Source organism: Lissotriton helveticus, chromosome 5_1 (assembly GCF_964261635.1).
Source record: "Lissotriton helveticus chromosome 5_1, aLisHel1.1, whole genome shotgun sequence".
NCBI classification, from domain to species: Eukaryota; Metazoa; Chordata; class Amphibia; order Caudata; family Salamandridae; genus Lissotriton; species Lissotriton helveticus.
This window is the reverse complement of record NC_136065.1, coordinates 2107818745-2107837689: the sequence shown is the minus strand read 5'-3', so window position 1 is coordinate 2107837689 and position 18945 is coordinate 2107818745. Positions and strand designations below refer to the sequence as shown.

Genomic DNA, 18945 nt, shown 5'->3' with positions numbered 1-18945 from the left:
TCACCCACGCCCTCTAGGGGCAGTGTATGACTTCAGTGCGCATACTTGCCTTCAAGTCTCTTATCTGTCTGAAGTTCACAGAGGAGGAAAGGCGGCTCATGAGAGGGCCTGTCATAATTCCTTCTCTGACCTCTTCTTGGAGCAAAAGCCAGCTGGACAGCAGTAAATGCCTGCATTCCCTAACCCCGAATTCACCTGAGATAGAATCTCTGCTCTAGCCCGCTACCGAGGGCTGTAGAGGTTGTTAAAGGCCATGAATCCAAGTTATAGCCCGAGCTGCTGGCAGGCTCCGATAACGAGGCGGGGGGCCATTAACAACCAGTTTAGCCAAAAGCGGAAGGGCTATAATGCTATGTGAGCGTTCCGCCCTCTGAGGTTAGACACTTCATTGTCTTCAATGGAGCTCCCAACACTCTGATGTTTTAAATAAACAGTAGATGACTGTACCCATAATGACCTCAAGAAGGCAGTGTTGCCCATACACGCTCTTTTATTACCTTCATGCCCTATCTCATGCACACAGATATTATACAGATGTTAGACAGATTCAACGCTTTAAAGCCATGACATGCCTTCTAATATTGCCATGAAATTCTTTGTGTGGAATAATGCTCCACTGATAAAATAGATAAATATTGAATCTATTGGTCCTGAAGAAAGAATATTGAATCTATTGGTCGTGAAGAAGGAATATTGAATCTAGGAATATTGACTATATTAGTCCTGAAGATGGAATATTGAATCTAAGAATATTTAATATATTGGTCCTGAAGAAGGAATATTGAATCTAGGAATATTTAATATATTGGTCCTGAAGAAGGAATATTGAATCTAGGAATATTAAATATATTGGTCCTGAAGAAGGAATATTGAATCTATTGGTCCTGAAGAAGGCTGTCATGTGACGTTAACTAAACTACTGAAAGAAAATAGTTGTTAAAATATTTTTGGAAGCAGAGTCAGGTGTAGAGCTGAATTCACAAAGCAGCAATACGTCTTCTTTGCTACACGTAGTTGTGCAGTTTAATGTTTGATAACAGAACTTGCCCAAGGGGGCACATGAGGAAGGGATGTGAAAGAATGAAAAGCTTGCTGGTCAGAGGCCACTTACAGCAGTATGCGTGGAATAAGTATGTTATAGTCTGAGCATACTTTGAAAATAGATTTATAAAAAAAGATTTAAAAAAAACAATTTTTTAATAAAAAAAATGTTTCCACACTTTGCAGACTCATGCATGCTTGTAAGCTGTGGCATCAATAATATCTACAAGTTTAATTTTTATGTATGTATGTATTATGTATGTAAGTATGTATTTATGTGGCATTTCTGTAGTGCATACCTAGCCAAAAGGCACAAACTCCATCAAAATAGAGAATGCCGGATACTAAAACACTGCACTGCGGCACGCCTGTATTAAAATATAGTAACCTTCTGTTGAGCTACTGCACACCTACTGATTTCTATCACATTGAATGTAACAACAATGCAAGCCCAGAATAATATGCAGCACGCCCTGTCTTACAGGGCAGCACAGACACAATAAAAGTAAATGCTGATTTAATACAAACCGCGCACTCACTCCACTAACACAAGAGACACATGTCAACTGTAGAAAGGCTTAAAACTTCTAAAATATAACACAAACATTAGTGTAACGGGGCGTACTAGTCACTGTCACAGCGCACACTCTATGCAAACTTCAATATAGAGGTGGGCGAGCCAAGAAATTCACAGGGAGGGCCGAGCCAGAGGCGAGCCAAGGATCTGCCTTGGTTGTTAGAGCCCGTGCACGAGCCGAGCCCTGAAAATGTTTGCCATGTAAATCTTACAACAAACACCATGTAAAATATAATAAGGTATCCTGAAATTTTAAAAAAGTGTATTTCTTTATCATGTGGATGCTTTGACATCTTAATGTCGCAGTATAGCTCTGCACTGAGAAGTACTTAGTGAAAGTGACAGTTTTTAAACATGAACCTAGGACCATTCTTGCCCCAGCCCCACCCTGGGGGCAGTGCCATCACTGAACTAAGAGGCAAGACAGCCGTCATGTGAACCCTGTATCTGGATTCAGATTCTTGTAGTACAACAATATAGTCTAATAAATCAAGTGCAGTATGTTTTGTACAGCTGGTACTCTGAACTCATGTTTTTAAACATACTTTTATATGTATATATGAAGAAAAAGTCATTTTGGTGACAGAAAAGATTTGCTTAATATCAAACAATTTACATGGGGAAGCCACGATTTATCCATGTTTTCTCGTTTCACTTTGCACAAATCAATCACTAAATGGGTATCGTTTTTCGTTTTTGTGAATGCTTTTTTTTACCTCCTTGTGCATTTTTCTGAGTTTTTATATATAGCACCAACTCTCCCAAATGTATTGAAGCGCTTTACATGAGCATCAGTTACATTAAACAAGGGCCCATGCATGTTTTTTTCAGGTAAAGAGAGATTAAGTGAATGTCCCAGAATCACAGGATGCTGAGCCGACGCCGAGACTGGAACCTGGGGGCATATTACCAAGGGGGGGCGATAGACAATTATCGCCGATTTAGCGGCCGTTTTTGTCCGCTAAGCAGCGATATTTCTATCGCCTCATTAGCAAGCTGTCGCTAACTGATGTTAGCGACAGCTTTTAGGCGATAGCGAGCGGTTTGGGGCCCGCTTTGCATGTCAGCGATGTTTATCGCTAATGATATGCAAAGTGGGTGCACCCAACCAGTTACCGACTGAAAGCAGTCGATAACGTCGCTATCGCCTATTAACAAGGCAGGCGTAGCGTTGGAAATATTTGCGCTAAGCGCGAATATCTCCACAAACTAACGCCTGCTCAGACCAGTTCTTAGCCATGTTATCCAATGGGAGGTGGATAACATGGCTAAGAACATTTTGTCGCTAATGCGTGAATATCGCTGTATTCTCAGCGATATTCACGCTATCGCCGGAAAATGTATCGCTTTGGAGATAAACCTTGCTAATAGCAAGTTATCTCAGCGATAATTTCCGGCGATGCTTAGCGATAAAAAATTAGTTGCTAAGCCTAGTTAGCGGTAAATATCGCTAATCGTTGGTAATATGCCCCCTGGTTCCCCAGTTTTAAAGATGGCAGCTCTGGCCATAAGGCCACATCCTGGGTAGTGCGAGGGTGGAAAGCAGAAGCAACATGAAAGTGCGGCTCGTCATTGGCTCTAGGTTCAAATGGGACTTCTGGTTGAACCAGAGCCAGGTTTTAGGCTGGGGCCCTGTTTGAGCTTTCAGTGGCTCGCCCTCTGACTTCTATACAACAACTAGTAAAATACAGAACACACTCATCGTAAATGGAGCGCACACAATATATAAATACAAGGTGCCCTTTACTAAAATAGGAACCAGACTCTGCTGCAATATAGGGGATTTCCTCCTGAAATCCATCTTTTACTAAACAGAGCATGCATTCTACCAAAATCGAATGCATCCAATGTTGAAATACAGTAGACCCAAAAGCAAACAAGCACTGGCACATTTATAAAGCCATTGACTTTCCCAATGCTTGTTTGTAAAGCATTGTTTAAAAAAGTACAAGAAAATAACATTTCAAAGTCCTGGATGAAAAACAAACATATATCCCAAAGTAGCTTGAAATAGAAATTTGAATTCAATATTTTCAATCTTTATGAACGGGCAGGTTTAATTGACACATGAAACTCTGAACAGAATTTAACCCGTTCCGTGCTCGCATCGGCCAACTGCCGACGCGTGCACTACCTTCGGGGTGCTGCGCACGACCGTTGGCCGACGCAGCCCGGCCCACCCATTAGAACGCCCGTACCGCGGTGGAATGTCCGCCGCAGTAAAAGGGTTAAAAAGTCCGTTGCCAGTTTTCCCCCTTGCATATAAGTGAGAGGACTCTTTGCAAGTATTTGCAAAAGTATGACAGCTGTCTGAGGAAGTGTCAGAGTTTAAAGGAATATACTTGTTGTTTACTTTCATGAATGAGAACTGGAACAAACTGGAACAAATGCTCCGGACATGTGATGCTCTGCAGCGTCCTGAATAGCAGATGGATGGGCCTCAAGAATTGGAGACATCTTTCCAGTCACTCTAAGTACACCTTCTGCCTCAAGCATTGGCTGAATGGGTACAGCAGCCTGACCCTCCCCAGCACCATAAAAGCTGCCCTTGGGTTAAGTCTGCTCTTTAATTCCTCCTGCCCTATTGCAACTGTTGTTATGCTTTTGTGGGTGGGTGACCTGACAGAGAACAAACCTAAGCATGTTGGGGCATGAGAATACGAGAGGGGAAGCAGCACATGTAGCGACAGAGAAAGACAATACTTCAGTGCTTAATTTGTGACATAATAAGTGCGAGGGCCCTGACCAGGAGGCCACTGCAGCTTGCACCACCCATCGCCCCCGTCATAGCTGTCAGAACATCTCCTAACCATTTCTCTCGCCTGCAAATGCGACAGTTCAGATTATCCCAGGTCCCCAGAGCTAAAGAAAAGGCTGGGGAGGCAGGTAGTAGTAATTTTTTTATGTATATTGTAATCATAAACAACCGTTGTTCTGCTCATCTGTAAATTAGATGAGCAGCGCCACCATGTGACAGACTGTCCTAAGTGCAGTGTTCTCAATTAAGTGCTGGTGTCGAGCATCAGAAACCAATTGAGTTCCGGTGTTAAGCCCCAGGAACCACCAGCTCAAATTAAGCACTGCATGACCTGCACTTTCATGTGTTCTCACAGAAAAAGAAAAAAGTAGTTACATGACATGAGCAGTGGAAGGTTACAAGTTAATCAAGATGGCAGTGAGGATGCTATGCTCCAGGGGAGGGACTCACACAAAAAGAGGAAGGAAAGCCATTGAATAAAAAGCAAGCAAATGTTATTGCCAGGAAAAACAAACATATGATAAGCAATGGGCCGACTAAAGGTTCCCTCTAAGTATTGGTTTTGTACACAATAGTTCTTCAACAACAGACAGCTAAAAACTAAGACCTAAAAAGAAGAAATTCTGCTAACCTACAGGTTACATCCATGCTGGGAGCAGTGTCAAGAACTTTTCAAAAACCAACTGAGATCAGGAAGGGAAGATTCACTCTTTACTCTTCAGGCCAACCATTGGTGCAGTAAGTCGGTAAGGGATCCAATGCAAGCAAAGCAATGTCATACCAAAACCAAGATTTGGATGGTAAACATGTTGTGATTTAAGTTCAATGGGCCCTTCACATCCCTGGAACCCGGGGTCACTTTAGCCACTGCAGGAACGACAGATACGCCCCAGTGGCGACCAAGTTCCTGAAAACTGCGCTTAGCATACGGCTGAACATCTACACTGTGACTTTATGGAAAGGGGCTGTCAAGATGGGGCTGGACAAACCATATCTGCGCCCAAACTTGAATATATGACGTTACAACGCAAACAATTACAACGCATGCTTTTACAACAGTTTTTACATCACAACTACTGTTACATTGTCTGATTTTATATCGCATGCCATTACAACGCATTTTTAAAACTACCATTACAACGCATTCCATTAGAATACATACCATTACAACGCACACCATTACAACGTATAGTACTGTTAGGGCAACTGTAGGGTAAGTGTTGGATAGTGTAGGGGTAAAAATTACTCTTCCCACTCCAGTGAGTGCAACAGTAGGGTAAGTGTTGAATAGTGTAGGGGTAAAAATTACTATTCCCATGTACCCCAAAACCCATACCCACCCTAAAACTAAAAAATCTTCCTTACTTACCTTATAATGTGTTGTAATGGCATGCATTGTAATGGTATGCGTTGTAATGGCATGCGCTATAGTGACATGCGTTGCAGTCACATGCATTGTAATGGCATGCGATGTAAAGGCAGTTGCATTCTTATGACTGCGTTGTAAAGGCAGTGCATTGTAATGACTGCATTGAATGGATGTTTCCCCCAAACTTTAACACTTCAGGACACTTCTGATCAATACAGTCCATTAATATAATAGAACTCTCACAGTAGTAGAGCGCACACACCACTGCAAGGCAAAAGTACCATAAGTAACACCTGGCTTGATACAGCACACCTTCTCCGTAAAACTCACACCGCGACCAAAATACAGCGCATCTGCCATGAACATACCACGACTCCTGTTAAATGACATCACACCCATTACTGAAGTAAAGCAACCTTTAATAAATATCTTACACCAGCTCCTAAAATACAATCCACTGGTGCATCGCATAACGCACCGTACAACACACCGCAAAGCACACCAGTATTGTATAGGACGATCTATTTTATAAAACACTCAGCTGAAAACAGCTCCCCCACTTGTGAAATGCAGTGTAAACTACTAAAGCTGAGCAACTACTAATGACGTACAGCACACCCTCTAATACGATGCAGGACACCTCAAATAAAAAGCAGAGGACTCACTATTAAAGTGCAAGACGTCCATCACGTACCTGTGGTGCACCGCACCTGGATACAGGGCAAGTACCACTAAACCACAGCACATCTGCAACAACAACGCAAGACATTCTATTCTATTCAAGGAACCGGCTACAAAGATGCTATGCAACCATCACTGAACAGTTGCGAACCTCTACATACAATGCAGTGCAACAACTACCAAACCACAGCCAATGTGCTACAGAAATGCATGGCAACAATCATTGAACTGAAGCACACCTCTACCTATAATGCAGTGTAACTATGACTCAACCACAACACATCTGCTCCAGAAATGCAAGACAACCATCAGTGAACTGTGGCACACCTCTACATATAATGCAGTGCAACTACCACTAAACCACAGCACATCTGCTCCAGAAATGCAAGACAACCATCACTGAACTGTGGCACACCTCTAAATATAATGCAGTGCAACTACTACTAAACCACAGCACATCTGCTGCAGAAATCCAAGACAACCATCACTGAACTGTGGCACACCTCTACATATAATGCAGTGCAACTACCACTAAACCACAGCACATCTTCAAAAACAACGCAAGATATTCTATTCTCTTCGAGGCATCTGCTGCAAACATGCAAGGCACCCATCACTGAACAGTTGCGAACCTCTACATACAATGCAGTGTAACAACTACAAAACCATAGCCAATTAGCTACAGAAATGCAAGACAACCATCATTGAACTGTGGCACACCTCTACCTATAATGCAGTGCAACAACTACAAAACCATAGCCAATGAGCTACAGAAATGCAAGACAACCATCATTGAACTGTGGCACACCTCTACCTATAATGCAGTGCAACTACTACTAAACCACAGCACATCTGCTGCAGAAATGCAAGACAACCATCACTGAACTGTGGCACACCTCTACATATAATGCAGTGCAACTACTACTAAACCACAGCACATCTGCTGCAGAAATGCAAGACCACCATCATTGAACTGTGGCACACCTCTACCTATAATAATGCAGTGCAACTACTACTAAACCACAGCACATCTGCTGCAGAAATGCAAGACAACCATCACTGAACTGTGGCACACCTCTACATATAATGCAGTGTGCAACTACTACTAAACCACAGCACATCTGCCTATAATGCAGTGCAACTACTACTAAACCACAGCACATCTGTTGCAGAAATGCAAGAAAACCATCACTGAACTGTGGCACACCTCTACATATAATGCAGTGCAACTACTACTAAACCACAGCACATCTGCTGCAGAAATGAAAGACAACCATCATTGAACTGTGGCACACCTCTACCTATAATGCAGTGCAACTACTACTAAACCACAGCACATCTGCTGCAGAAATGCAAGACAACCATCACTGAACTGTGGCACACCTCTACATATAGTGCAGTGCAACTAATACTAAACCACAGCACATCTGCTGCAGAAATGCAAGACAACCATCACTGAACTGTGGCACACCTCTACCTATAATGCAGTGCAACTACTACTAAACCACAGCACATCTGCTGCAGAAATGCAAGACAAACATCATTGAACTGTGGCACACCTCTACCTATAATGCAGTGCAACTACTACTAAACCACAGCACATCTGCTGCAGAAATGCAAGACAACCATCACTGAACTGTGGCACACCTCTACCTATAATGCAGTGCAACTACTACTAAACCACAGCACATCTGCTGCAGAAATGCAAGACAACCATCATTGAACTGTGGCACACCTCTACCTATAATGCAGTGCAACTACTACTAAACCACAGCACATCTGCTGCAGAAATGCAAGGCAACCATCACTGAACTGTGGCACACCTCTACCTATAATGCAGTGCAACTACTACTAAACCACAACACATCTGCTACAGAAATGCAAGACAACCATCATTGAACTGTGGCACACCTCTACCTATAATGCAGTGCAACTACTACTAAACCACAGCACATCTGCTGCAGAAATGCATGGCAACCATCACTGAACTGTGGCACACCTCTACATATAATGCAGTGCAGCTACTACTAAACCACAGCTCATCTGCTACTGAAATGCAAGACAACCATCACTGAACTGTGGTGCACCTCTACCTATAATGCAGTGCAACTACTACTAAACCACAGCACATCTGCTACAGAAATGCAAGACAACCATCACTTAACTGTGGCACACCTCTACATATAATGCAGTGCAACTACTACTAAACCACAGCACATCTGCTGCAGAAATGCAAGACAACCATCACTGAACTGTGGCACACCTCTACCTATAATGCAGTGCAACTACTACTAAACGACAGCACATCTGCTGCAGAAATGCAAGACAACCATCACTGAACTGTGGCACACCTCTACCTATAATGCAGTGCAACTACTACTAAACCACAGCACATCTGCTGCAGAAATGCAAGACAACCATCATTGAACTGTGGCACACCTCTACCTATAATGCAGTGCAACTACTGCTAAACCACAGCACATCTGCTGCAGAAATGCAAGGCAACCATCACTGAACTATGGCACACCTCTACCTATAATGCAGTGCAACTACTACTAAACCACAGCACATCTGCTACAGAAATGCAAGACAACCATCATTGAACTGTGGCACACCTCTACCTATAATGCAGTGCAACTACTACTAAACCACAGCACATCTGCTGCAGAAATGCAAGGCAACCATCACTGAACTGTGGCACACCTCTACATATAATGCAGTGCAGCTACTACTAAACCACAGCTCATCTGCTACTGAAATGCAAGACAACCATCACTGAACTGTGGTGCACCTCTACCTATAATGCAGTACAACTACTACTAAACCACAGCACATCTGCTGCAGAAATGCAAGACAACCATCACTAAACTGTGGCACACCTCTACATATAATGCAGTGCAACTACTACTAAACCACAGCACATCTGCTGCAGAAATGCAAGACAACCATCACTGAACTGTGGCACACCTCTACCTATAGTGCAGTGCAACTACTACTAAACCACAGCACATCTGCTACAGAAATGCAAGACAACTTTCACTGAACTGTGGCGCACCTCTACATATAATGCAGTGCAACTACTACTAAACCACAGCACATCTGCTGCAGAAATGCAAGACAACCATCACTGAACTGTGGCGCACCTCTACATTTAATGCAGTGCAACTACTACTAAACAACAGCACATCTGCTGCAGAAATGCAAGACAACCATCACTGAACTGTGGCGCACCTCTACATATAGTGCAGTGCAACTACTACTAAACCACAGCACATCTGCTGCAGAAATGCAAGACAACCATCACTGAACTGTGGCGCACCTCTACATATAGTGCAGTGCAACTACTACTAAACCACAGCACATCTGCTGCAGAAATGCAAGACAACCATCACTGAACTGTGGCACACCTCTACCTATAATGCAGTGCAACTACTACTAAACCACAGCACATCTGCTGCAGCAACGCAAGACAACTTTCACTGAACTGTGGCGCACCTCTACATATAATGCAGTGCAACTACTACTAAACCACAGCACATCTGCTGCAGAAATGCAAGACAACCATCACTGAACTGTGGCGCACCTCTACATATAATGCACTGCAACTACTACCAAACTAGAGTGCATCGACTACAGAAATGCAAGACAACCATCATTGAACTGTGGCACACCTCTACCTATAATGCCGTGCAACTACTACTAAACCACAGCACATCTGCTGCAGAAATGCAAGACAACCATCACTGAACTGTGGCGCACCTCTACCTATAATAAGGTGCAACTACTACTAAACCACAGCACATCTGCTACAGAAATGCAAGACAACCATCACTGAACTGTGGCGCACCTCTACCTATAATGCAGTGCAAACACTACTAAACCACAGCACATCTGCTACAGAAATGCAAGACAACCATCACTGAACTGTGGCGCACCTCTACCTATAATAAGGTGCAACTACTACTAAACCACAGCACATCTGCTACAGAAATGCAAGACAACCATCACTGAACTGTTGAGCACCTCTACATATAATGCAGTGCAACTACTACTAAACCACAGCACATCTGCTACAGAAATGCAAGACAACCATCACTGAACTGTGGCACACCTCTACCTATAATGCAGTGCAACTACTACTAAACCACAGCACATCTGCTACAGAAATGCAAGACAACTTTCACTGAACTGTGGCGCACCTCTACATATAATGCAGTGCAACTACTACTAAACCACAGCACATCTGCTGCAGAAATGCAAGACAACCATCACTGAACTGTGGCGCACCTCTACATTTAATGCAGTGCAACTACTACTAAACAACAGCACATCTGCTGCAGAAATGCAAGACAACCATCACTGAACTGTGGCGCACCTCTACATATAGTGCAGTGCAACTACTACTAAACCACAGCACATCTGCTGCAGAAATGCAAGACAACCATCACTGAACTGTGGCGCACCTCTACATATAGTGCAGTGCAACTACTACTAAACCACAGCACATCTGCTGCAGAAATGCAAGACAACCATCACTGAACTGTGGCACACCTCTACCTATAATGCAGTGCAACTACTACTAAACCACAGCACATCTGCTGCAGCAACGCAAGACAACTTTCACTGAACTGTGGCGCACCTCTACATATAATGCAGTGCAACTACTACTAAACCACAGCACATCTGCTGCAGAAATGCAAGACAACCATCACTGAACTGTGGCGCACCTCTACATATAATGCACTGCAACTACTACCAAACTAGAGTGCATCGACTACAGAAATGCAAGACAACCATCATTGAACTGTGGCACACCTCTACCTATAATGCCGTGCAACTACTACTAAACCACAGCACATCTGCTGCAGAAATGCAAGACAACCATCACTGAACTGTGGCGCACCTCTACCTATAATAAGGTGCAACTACTACTAAACCACAGCACATCTGCTACAGAAATGCAAGACAACCATCACTGAACTGTGGCGCACCTCTACCTATAATGCAGTGCAAACACTACTAAACCACAGCACATCTGCTACAGAAATGCAAGACAACCATCACTGAACTGTGGCGCACCTCTACCTATAATAAGGTGCAACTACTACTAAACCACAGCACATCTGCTACAGAAATGCAAGACAACCATCACTGAACTGTTGAGCACCTCTACATATAATGCAGTGCAACTACTACTAAACCACAGCACATCTGCTACAGAAATGCAAGACAACCATCACTGAACTGTGGCACACCTCTACCTATAATGCAGTGCAACTACTACTAAACCACAGCACATCTGCTACAGAAATGCAAGACAACTTTCACTGAACTGTGGCGCACCTCTACATATAATGCAGTGCAACTACTACTAAACCACAGCACATCTGCTGCAGAAATGCAAGACAACCATCACTGAACTGTGGCGCACCTCTACATTTAATGCAGTGCAACTACTACTAAACAACAGCACATCTGCTGCAGAAATGCAAGACAACCATCACTGAACTGTGGCGCACCTCTACATATAGTGCAGTGCAACTACCACTAAACCACAGCACATCTGCTGCAGAAATGCAAGACAACCATCCCTGAACTGTGGCACACCTCTACCTATAATGCAGTGCAACTACTACTAAACCACAGCACATCTGCTGCAGCAACGCAAGACAACTTTCACTGAACTGTGGCGCACCTCTACATATAATGCAGTGCAACTACTACTAAACCACAGCACATCTGCTGCAGAAATGCAAGACAACCATCACTGAACTGTGGCGCACCTCTACATATAATGCACTGCAACTACCACTAAACTAGAGTGCATCGATTACAGAAATGCAAGACAACCATCATTGAACTGTGGCACACCTCTACCTATAATGCAGTGCAACTACTACTAAACCACAGCACATCTGCTGCAGAAATGCAAGACAACCATCACTGAACTGTGGCGCACCTCTACCTATAATAAGGTGCAACTACTACTAAACCACAGCACATCTGCTACAGAAATGCAAGACAACCATCACTGAACTGTTGAGCACCTCTACATATAATGCAGTGCAACTACTACTAAACCACAGCACATCTGCTACAGAAATGCAAGACAACCATCACTGAACTGTGGCACACCTCTACCTATAATGCAGTGCAACTACTACTAAACCACAGCACATCTGCTACAGAAATGCAAGACAACTTTCACTGAACTGTGGCGCACCTCTACATATAATGCAGTGCAACTACTACTAAACCACAGCACATCTGCTGCAGAAATGCAAGACAACCATCACTGAACTGTGGCGCACCTCTACATTTAATGCAGTGCAACTACTACTAAACAACAGCACATCTGCTGCAGAAATGCAAGACAACCATCACTGAACTGTGGCGCACCTCTACATATAGTGCAGTGCAACTACTACTAAACCACAGCACATCTGCTGCAGAAATGCAAGACAACCATCCCTGAACTGTGGCACACCTCTACCTATAATGCAGTGCAACTACTACTAAACCACAGCACATCTGCTGCAGCAACGCAAGACAACTTTCACTGAACTGTGGCGCACCTCTACATATAATGCAGTGCAACTACTACTAAACCACAGCACATCTGCTGCAGAAATGCAAGACAACCATCACTGAACTGTGGCGCACCTCTACATATAATGCACTGCAACTACCACTAAACTAGAGTGCATCGATTACAGAAATGCAAGACAACCATCATTGAACTGTGGCACACCTCTACCTATAATGCACTGCAACTACCACTAAACTAGAGTGCATCGATTACAGAAATGCAAGACAACCATCATTGAACTGTGGCACACCTCTACCTATAATGCAGTGCAACTACTACTAAACCACAGCACATCTGCTACAGAAATGCAAGACAACCATCACTGAACTGTGGCGCACCTCTACCTATAATAAGGTGCAACTACTACTAAACCACAGCACATCTGCTACAGAAATGCAAGACAACCATCACTGAACTGTTGAGCACCTCTACATATAATGCAGTGCAACTACTACTAAACCACAGCACATCTGCTACAGAAATGCAAGACAACCATCACTGAACTGTGGCACACCTCTACCTATAATGCAGTGCAACTACTACTAAACCACAGCACATCTGCTACAGAAATGCAAGACAACCATCACTGAACTGTGGCGCACCTCTACCTATAATAAGGTGCAACTACTACTAAACCACAGCACATCTGCTACAGAAATGCAAGACAACCATCACTGAACTGTGGCGCACCTCTACATATAATGCAGTGCAACTACTACTAAACCACAGCACATCTGCTGCAGAAATGCAAGACAACCATCACTGAACTGTGGCACACCTCTACCTATAGTGCAGTGCAACTACTACTAAACCACAGCACATCTGCTGCAGAAATGCAAGACAACCATCAATAAACTGTGGCGCACCTCTACATATAATGCAGTGCAACTACTACTAAACCACAGCACATCTGCTGCAGAAATGCAAGACAACCATCACTGAACTGTGGCGCACCTCTACCTATAATAAGGTGCAACTACTACTAAACCACAGCACATCTGCTACAGAAATGCAAGACAACCATCACTGAACTGTTGAGCACCTCTACATATAATGCAGTGCAACTACTACTAAACCACAGCACATCTGCTACAGAAATGCAAGACAACCATCACTGAACTGTGGCACACCTCTACCTATAATGCAGTGCAACTACTACTAAACCACAGCACATCTGCTACAGAAATGCAAGACAACTTTCACTGAACTGTGGCGCACCTCTACATATAATGCAGTGCAACTACTACTAAACCACAGCACATCTGCTGCAGAAATGCAAGACAACCATCACTGAACTGTGGCGCACCTCTACATTTAATGCAGTGCAACTACTACTAAACAACAGCACATCTGCTGCAGAAATGCAAGACAACCATCACTGAACTGTGGCGCACCTCTACATATAGTGCAGTGCAACTACTACTAAACCACAGCACATCTGCTGCAGAAATGCAAGACAACCATCCCTGAACTGTGGCACACCTCTACCTATAATGCAGTGCAACTACTACTAAACCACAGCACATCTGCTGCAGCAACGCAAGACAACTTTCACTGAACTGTGGCGCACCTCTACATATAATGCAGTGCAACTACTACTAAACCACAGCACATCTGCTGCAGAAATGCAAGACAACCATCACTGAACTGTGGCGCACCTCTACATATAATGCACTGCAACTACCACTAAACTAGAGTGCATCGATTACAGAAATGCAAGACAACCATCATTGAACTGTGGCACACCTCTACCTATAATGCACTGCAACTACCACTAAACTAGAGTGCATCGATTACAGAAATGCAAGACAACCATCATTGAACTGTGGCACACCTCTACCTATAATGCAGTGCAACTACTACTAAACCACAGCACATCTGCTACAGAAATGCAAGACAACCATCACTGAACTGTGGCGCACCTCTACCTATAATAAGGAGCAACTACTACTAAACCACAGCACATCTGCTACAGAAATGCAAGACAACCATCACTGAACTGTGGCACACCTCTACCTATAATGCAGTGCAACTACTACTAAACCACAGCACATCTGCTACAGAAATGCAAGACAACCATCACTGAACTGTGGCGCACCTCTACCTATAATAAGGTGCAACTACTACTAAACCACAGCACATCTGCTACAGAAATGCAAGACAACCATCACTGAACTGTGGCGCACCTCTACATATAATGCAGTGCAACTACTACTAAACCACAGCACATCTGCTGCAGAAATGCAAGACAACCATCACTGAACTGTGGCACACCTCTACCTATAGTGCAGTGCAACTACTACTAAACCACAGCACATCTGCTGCAGAAATGCAAGACAACCATCAATAAACTGTGGCGCACCTCTACATATAATGCAGTGCAACTACTACTAAACCACAGCACATCTGCTGCAGAAATGCAAGACAACCATCAATAAACTGTGGCGCACCTCTACATATAATGCAGTGCAACTACTACTAAACCACAGCACATCTGCTGCAGAAATGCAAGACAACCATCACTGAACTGTGGCGCACCTCTACATATAATGCAGTGCAACTACTACGAAACCACAGCACATCAGCTACTAAAATGCAAAATAACTATCACTGTACTGTGGAGCACCTCTACATATAATGCACTGCAACTACTGCTAAACCAGAGTGCATCGACTACAGAAATGCGAGACAACCATCACTGAACTGTGGCGCACCTCTACCTATAATAAGGTGCAACTACTACTAAACCACAGCACATCTGCTGCAGAAATGCAGGACAACCATCACTGAACTGTTGAGCACCTCTACATATAATGCAGTACAACTACTACGAAACCACAGCACATCTGCTACAGAAATGCACGACAACCATCACTGAACTGTTGAGCACCTCTACATATAATGCAATGCAACTGCTACTAAACCACAGCACATCTGCTGCAGAAATGCAAGACAACCATCACTGAACTGTGGCACACCTCTACATATAATGCAGTGCAACTACTACGAAACCACAGCACATCAGCTACTAAAATGCAAAATAACTATCACTGTACTGTGGAGCACCTCTACATATAATGCACTGCAACTACTGCTAAACCAGAGTGCATCGACTACAGAAATGCGAGACAACCATCACTGAACTGTGGCGCACCTCTACCTATAATAAGGTGCAACTACTACTAAACCACAGCACATCTGCTGCAGAAATGCAAAATAACTATCACTGTACTGTGGAGCACCTCTACATATAATGCACTGCAACTACTGCTAAACCAGAGTGCATCGACTACAGAAATGCAGGACAACCATCACTGAACTGTTGAGCACCTCTACATATAATGCAGTGCAACTACTACTAAACCACAGCACATCTGCAAAATACCCCTATGACAAGGCACCAATAGTAAATACCCTTCGGTGCAGAAATACAACTGCAAAGAGAAGGCACAGCACACATGCTTCTACAGTTTAGCATGTATTGGCTGTCATACTAAAAATGAACATGCCAGCTGCTAAAACACAGCCCAAACTTCACTCTATTACCTCACCTCTGAACTAACACCTAGTGATGCGCCCTAGGAGGGTCTAAGCACCCTGAGAAGAGAGACAGACCCCTGAGTTCTCCACCTGTGATACGCCCGAGGAGGCTCTGAACACCCTGAGAAGGAGAGGTAGACCCCTGTGTCCTTCGCCTGCGTTGCCCCCCCAAGGAGGGTCTGTGCACTCTGTGCACGCCCACTTTAGCGACCGGTGGCAGCCGGTGCGACAATGTTTGTTGGCGCCCCACCATCCGTGGTGGAAGCGGGGACCCCCCTCCACCACCTTTTACCAGTGCCCCTCAAGACTCCATGACCACTCTCTTTCAGGTGCATTTAATTAGTTATATAGCGCCACTCATACCAGTGCAGGGTGTCAGAGCACTTTGCTTCACACACACACTTTACACAGAGATAATCAATCATGCCTGTGTACATCATTGTATAGGGAATGTTACATAAGCCAGAGGCCTACGAGGTGTAGGACTGACATGTCAGCCATACTGGCAGGCGGTGTAGTTTAAGAGTGCTCGGTCTGGAGAAGCACAAGCTAAGAATTGAAATTAGAGCATTATAATAACAAGAATCGATTTCTACCCAAATGAACCCTTTTTACTGCATCAATCGGTGCTCTAACCTATACTTGCAGTGTGCATGCAATACTCTGATCAGAGCTAATAATTCACTGTTCTATGTTAGCATTTTCACTTATAAACCGCAAGTAACAAAAAGATGTCTCTTAGAAAATCAGTAACCCACTGAACTACTTACATTATATGCAGGTTGTGATCTGTATGGTACACGTTCCTTGAGCAGGCACATTTACCCTGTGTGCTATTTTATGATCAGTCAAAACCTCAAATAGACAAAACTTAATCACCGGGGATATCTTGACATTTTAATTGTTGCCTGGAAATTTCTGGAGACAAGGAACGCGGTAGCAGGTGCTTTAGGAACCAAATTAAACGTGCAAATAAGGGGACTCCTGATGTCAGCACCCGTGCGGTGGCACCGGTCGCAGCGCCCTAGAGCCGGACCTGAGAATGAGAGGCAGCCCCCTGTGTGGGCAGCTGAGTGGGCAGAGACCATCGCTATACGCGCTGATTTGTGCCACCCCCGGCTCCAGCAGCCGCTCTGCCCACTCCGAGACACGCGTTACCAAACAGCAGACCCCTCCCCCGCGCTCCCGCCCACACACACCTACCTGCGTCTCAAGCATCATCCTCCCCCGGTCATCCTTTCGGGGGGCCTCCGGATAGAATGGGGCTCCAGCGAGGGTCCCTCGCGGATGGGGGCTCCTGGCTGCCCGTCAGAAGATTAGGGGGCGCCGTCTTGCCCTCCACGAGCGCGCGTCCTGGTGGGTGACAGGTGCCCTGAATGTTTTCTGCCCTCCACGAACCCCAGTTTTGTTGGTCCAGGGGGTGACCCTCAGGGTACCAAGCCCGTGTACCCCTCCACGAACACCCAGCCTGGTTGGTTTTAGGGGTGCCCTTCAGCGCCAGAGGCCCGCCGAGACCCCCCACTGCTGTCGGGTCTAGGGGTGCCCTTCAGAGCCCGCGGCCTCCCGCAGTCAGAGGGTGCGCCGGGCAGGGGGGAGGGGTGCTGCCCGCCCCGGGGGTGAAGTCATTGCTGCCGGAGAAGGCTGGGGGTGGGGAGTCCGTCTGAGACCCCCCCTGTCCATGGATGGCACTGGGAGGACCGCGGTGACAGCAAAGCTGCAGGCTACGGGGGCACTGGGAGAGGGCGGCCCGGCTCCTTATCAAGGGCGGCTGGCACCAGCCTCCCCAATAAAATGTAATTTCAAGAGAATTGCTCCCTGGCGCTGGCACCGTGCCCCCGGAAATGTCGCGTTATTTCTGGAATGTGTTCCTGGGGGAGGGGGCAGAGGGCACCCAGCAGGCCGGGCAGGTGTCCCTCCGCGGGGGCAGGGGTCTGGGGGGGTCCAGAGTCCCGGGGTGGGGGTCCTAGCAGTGGCTGAGGCGCCACGCTCCCTCTTCCAGGCACAGGGGCGACAAAGGCATCCTCCGGCACCCGTCTCCTTCAGAGGGGCCCCCGCCAGCAGGGCCCCCCAGGGCTGCTCACCCCACCCCGAGCTGCTCCTATCCGGGGCCCCATGGCCGAGGCGGGGGCGGCAGGGAGCGGCCGGGACCAGGTTTATAACAAATGCATTCACTCCGCGGGCCCGAGCCTGGGAATACAGCTCCGGCTGCTCTGAGCTCAGCGAGACTGCTGCTGAGGAGGGGCGGGGCCTGGGGAGGGGGGGGGGGGGGGGCAGGGAGATCGCACCGCAGCAGCATCTCAGCTTACACCAGCAGCGCTCATGCTGAGGACGGAGGGGCAGGTGAAGGAGAGAGGGGCATCTACAGCTCATAGAAGACCCAGGGGTGGGGG

The 18945-nt window shown here is 45.5% G+C and overlaps 1 protein-coding gene across 1 annotated transcript in view; it reads right to left on the bottom strand.

Annotated features, from left to right (window-relative positions):
* The window catches only part of RALGDS (ral guanine nucleotide dissociation stimulator), a 375186-nt gene extending 357395 nt beyond the window's left edge, over positions 1 to 17791 (bottom strand). Inside the window, exon 1 of the mRNA XM_078646158.1 lies at positions 17759 to 17791. Within this exon, the coding sequence (XP_078502284.1) occupies positions 17759 to 17776 (18 nt within the window). The 5' untranslated portion in view covers positions 17777 to 17791. The remainder of the gene's footprint in view (positions 1 to 17758) is intronic.
* Positions 17792 to 18945: the final 1154 nt, after the last annotated feature.